At 42.7% G+C, this 3,237-nt stretch overlaps 1 protein-coding gene across 1 annotated transcript; it reads left to right on the top strand.

Annotated features, from left to right (window-relative positions):
* The first annotated feature begins 1,524 nt into the window (after positions 1-1,524).
* LOC113217879 (uncharacterized) lies at positions 1,525-2,947 on the top strand. Its single transcript, XM_026437959.2, has 4 exons — positions 1,525-1,667; positions 1,753-1,941; positions 2,346-2,510; positions 2,603-2,947. The coding sequence occupies exons 1-4, from the start codon at positions 1,563-1,565 to the stop codon at positions 2,798-2,800; spliced, it is 657 nt and encodes a 218-aa protein (XP_026293744.2). The 5' UTR covers positions 1,525-1,562; the 3' UTR covers positions 2,801-2,947.
* Positions 2,948-3,237: the final 290 nt, after the last annotated feature.

Here is a 3,237-nt window from a genome sequence, read left to right on the forward strand (position 1 = left end):
ATTTTAAAATCGATAACTTTAACTTTTAATTCGACAGGTGTTTTGTTACGTTGAGTAACTACCATTCGTTCGTGTTATGATAACACTGTAAACCCAACTGCCTACATAGTACACTCTTCCTTGCGTCTACTTGAAAGCACACAAAATAAGAAGTGTGTGCCTGGCATGGCACACACCGAGGCAGACTCAAGGGAGTGTGTGGTGTGCCTGGTATGGCACACACAAGGGAGTGTGGGTCTGACATGGCCCAAACTAGGAAGTGTGTACATGCGTCATGCGTGGCACACACTTCTTAGTGTGTACGCGCAACATAGCGTAGTGCGATGGCAAGTACACACTCCAAGTGTGAAGTGTGTGCCTCGCGTGTGCCCGGTGTAACTGTGAATACGCAGCAGTGTTGCGGGTTTGCCTACTCTTTACACCTGTAAGGGGCCATGGCCCCTGCGGCCATATTGAGTATGAACAGGATACTCCAGTTAACGCTGGATGTATTTGTACGTTTTTATGCAAATGTACACACAAAAATTGATTGCTTAAATCCCTGCGAATAGAGGATACAAACCTAGTTTGTGCCCTTATTTACTGTAAGCGAGGTCCCCCTCGGCTCTCCCGTGCGCTTGGGCTGTAAACGCTCACTGGGCGGCCAGCGTGCTCGCGTGATCTCGTAAAGCCATAAGCCCTGTAATTAGGGGCCGTCTCAAAATTTTAGATTGGACAGGGGAAATGCGACGCACCCCTGTAAGACTACCCGCGAACTGATAGTTCGGATAGTTGTGTTCATGCTGTCGGGATGCGTACAGAGACAGCAATTAATTGCTCACCGTTAAATTGCTACCTATTTTTTTTTAAATAATCTTTTTCAGCCCACTTAACGATACTTTAATGTTATAAATAAAGGAATTTACTGAATATCTGTAAAGAAGTTGAATGCGTTATAGCTCCCAATCTGTCGATGGCTCAATGTAATCTCTTATCCCCGTTCGTATGCCCTAACACAAAGAAAGAAATCATGATTAGTTGATACACTGATAAATTAAGTGCTCAACTGGCGTGCACATGCAAGTGCTCAACACAATGTTGCACACTTCAAGTGTTCAACAGCAAATTTCAACTCTTAAAAGTGTCCGAAGGTTCATGACCACCCCTGGTGTTGAATACTTCTAAGTGTTCAACTTTACTGTAAAACACTTTATCGCATTCAAATATCCATTCAATCACTTAAAAGTGTGCAACACAGCGCGCAACATAGTGTTGAGTACTTGCATCTGCACTCCAATTAAACACTTTATTTATCAGTGTAAATAGAAGTTTTCAGAGGAAAGTAAAGGGAAATACTATTGGCGTGCACGCTATTTCTCCATATTTTGGGTTTCTCATTTGATTTCTGGTAGGCTTTTACCTAATATTACGTAAAGAGGTAATCTAGGAAAATAAACGCCGAATTTAAAGGAGATAGCGTGTGAGCGGAAACTGATTGGCGTTATTTGGCCGAACAAAGCCTCTTTCGTTGTGTTCCGTTTCGCTCTGACGTGACGTACGATACAGTTTATTTGGCATTTCGCATGGCTCGGACATGCCACGCTACGGCAGGATGGGCCACCTGGACCATCATAGCGTTATCCTACGCTCTGGTGGTTGGAATGACCGGCCCTGTCAACGCACGATTGGTGAGTAAATCCAAAGTATATTGATTCCCTGATGCTTTTTGTGGTACAGTAACACATTTCAAATTGGACATGTTTTTGAGCTCAGCCGAAGCCGAGGCCTTCTCAAAGGGTCTACCGCTCAAGACTCATCCCTAAACTGTACAACATGGCACATTGCACAGACAGGCATCACTTTTTCCACATCCGTAACGTCTCCACGACCATGGACCGGTTTGGCGGGGATGTTTTAGATGTGCTTTTCAACCTAAATGGAACAGCAAAGTTGCTTTCATCGGTAATTTGAAAAAATGAAACTAAAACAGAATCGTTCTTTACAATGAGGATTACTATGTTTTTACTTGTTGAAATCGATCTGCGATATCGTTTTGATGCCACCTTTCGTTAGAGGTATGCTTTACTGTAGGAAAGGCGGCACGTTAAACGACAAGTGGCGATAAAACGACATTGTATCGATATCGACAAGAAAATCATTCCTCACGATGTTATTTTATCACGCACTCATTCTCTGATTTTTTAAAAACCCCTTTGTCAATATCCCTGCTGTTTAGAAACTTTTTATTGGTCTCAGTGCACTGAGAGTGCATTGTGACCGTGACCAAGCCCGAAGACTACTATTTATAGGACGCGTACTTATAAAGGTTTTAAAATTTGGTTTCTTTTTTATCCCCTTTTACTCAGATTAAATTTTCATTGCAACGATGCACAGGTGGCGCCTCACAATGTGAACATGTAAATACCTGGACTTGGTCTACTGGTATTTGTGACTTGATGATGACGAAACATATGGCTTGGAGCTACATGGTGGAGAGAATTCACCCTCCTATTAAGTGTCCGTTCCAAATGGTGAGTTGAGAAGGAACGGTCGTCTCGAAATGTAAATGATTGTGTACTGCTTTTAACATTTACAATGTCTCACGATTAAATGTGTGTTTTAGGGTTCGTACACTAGTCCCAACCTTACGTTAGACCTCGATATGGTTGACAAGGCAATGCCTCGATCTAACATAGAGAAACACGTATGGTTGTCGGAGTGTCAGACTTTTGACGAAAACAAAAATCTCTTCGCTTGCTTCAAATGGACAACAGAGGCACGAAGGGTGCGAGTGAAAGAGGGTGGTTATCAAATGGGGTAATATAAAATTCACATTGAGAATCCTACAGTGTGCATTGTAGTGTTGTAACAGGTGAACCGTGTGCATGGGTGTGAATACTGTTTAAACAGTAGTTGTTATAGTGTTAAGCATGCTCTTTGTGGGGAGAAAATAAATACGAGCACACTATTGAGTCATCAGTGCATTATCCCACTTTTTTCCCATCAAGAAAAGTTGCGTGAAAACACGTTACGTTAAACGTTTTGAAGTTGGTTGCGCTTCTAGGTGACGAATAAAGTGAGAATATGACGATAAACGCTTAGAATGAATAAGTATTTAGGCGACGCCTTTATTATCCTTTTCGTTTTCCCCTCGGGGAAAGAAAGGGGGGGGGGGGGTAAAAAGGTGTCCGCAAAGAGACAGGGGTATGATGGATTTGGCGTAAAGCTCTCCGCGTGCGTCTACAAATTCCACGAGGT

Source organism: Frankliniella occidentalis, unplaced genomic scaffold (assembly GCF_000697945.3).
Source record: "Frankliniella occidentalis isolate FOCC.00 unplaced genomic scaffold, Focc_3.1 Scaffold454, whole genome shotgun sequence".
Classification (NCBI taxonomy): domain Eukaryota; kingdom Metazoa; phylum Arthropoda; class Insecta; order Thysanoptera; family Thripidae; genus Frankliniella; species Frankliniella occidentalis.

Excerpts from the sequence above, each read along its gene's own strand:
- LOC113217879 (XM_026437959.2), top strand. The coding sequence starts at position 1,563 with ATGGCTCGGACATGCCACGCTACGGCAGGATGGGCCACCTGGACCATC. Across the intron at positions 1,668-1,752 it reads GCCCTGTCAACGCACGATTG|CCGAAGCCGAGGCCTTCTCA; the intron begins GTGAGTAAATCC and ends TTTTGAGCTCAG. Across the intron at positions 1,942-2,345 it reads CAGCAAAGTTGCTTTCATCG|ATTAAATTTTCATTGCAACG; the intron begins GTAATTTGAAAA and ends CCTTTTACTCAG.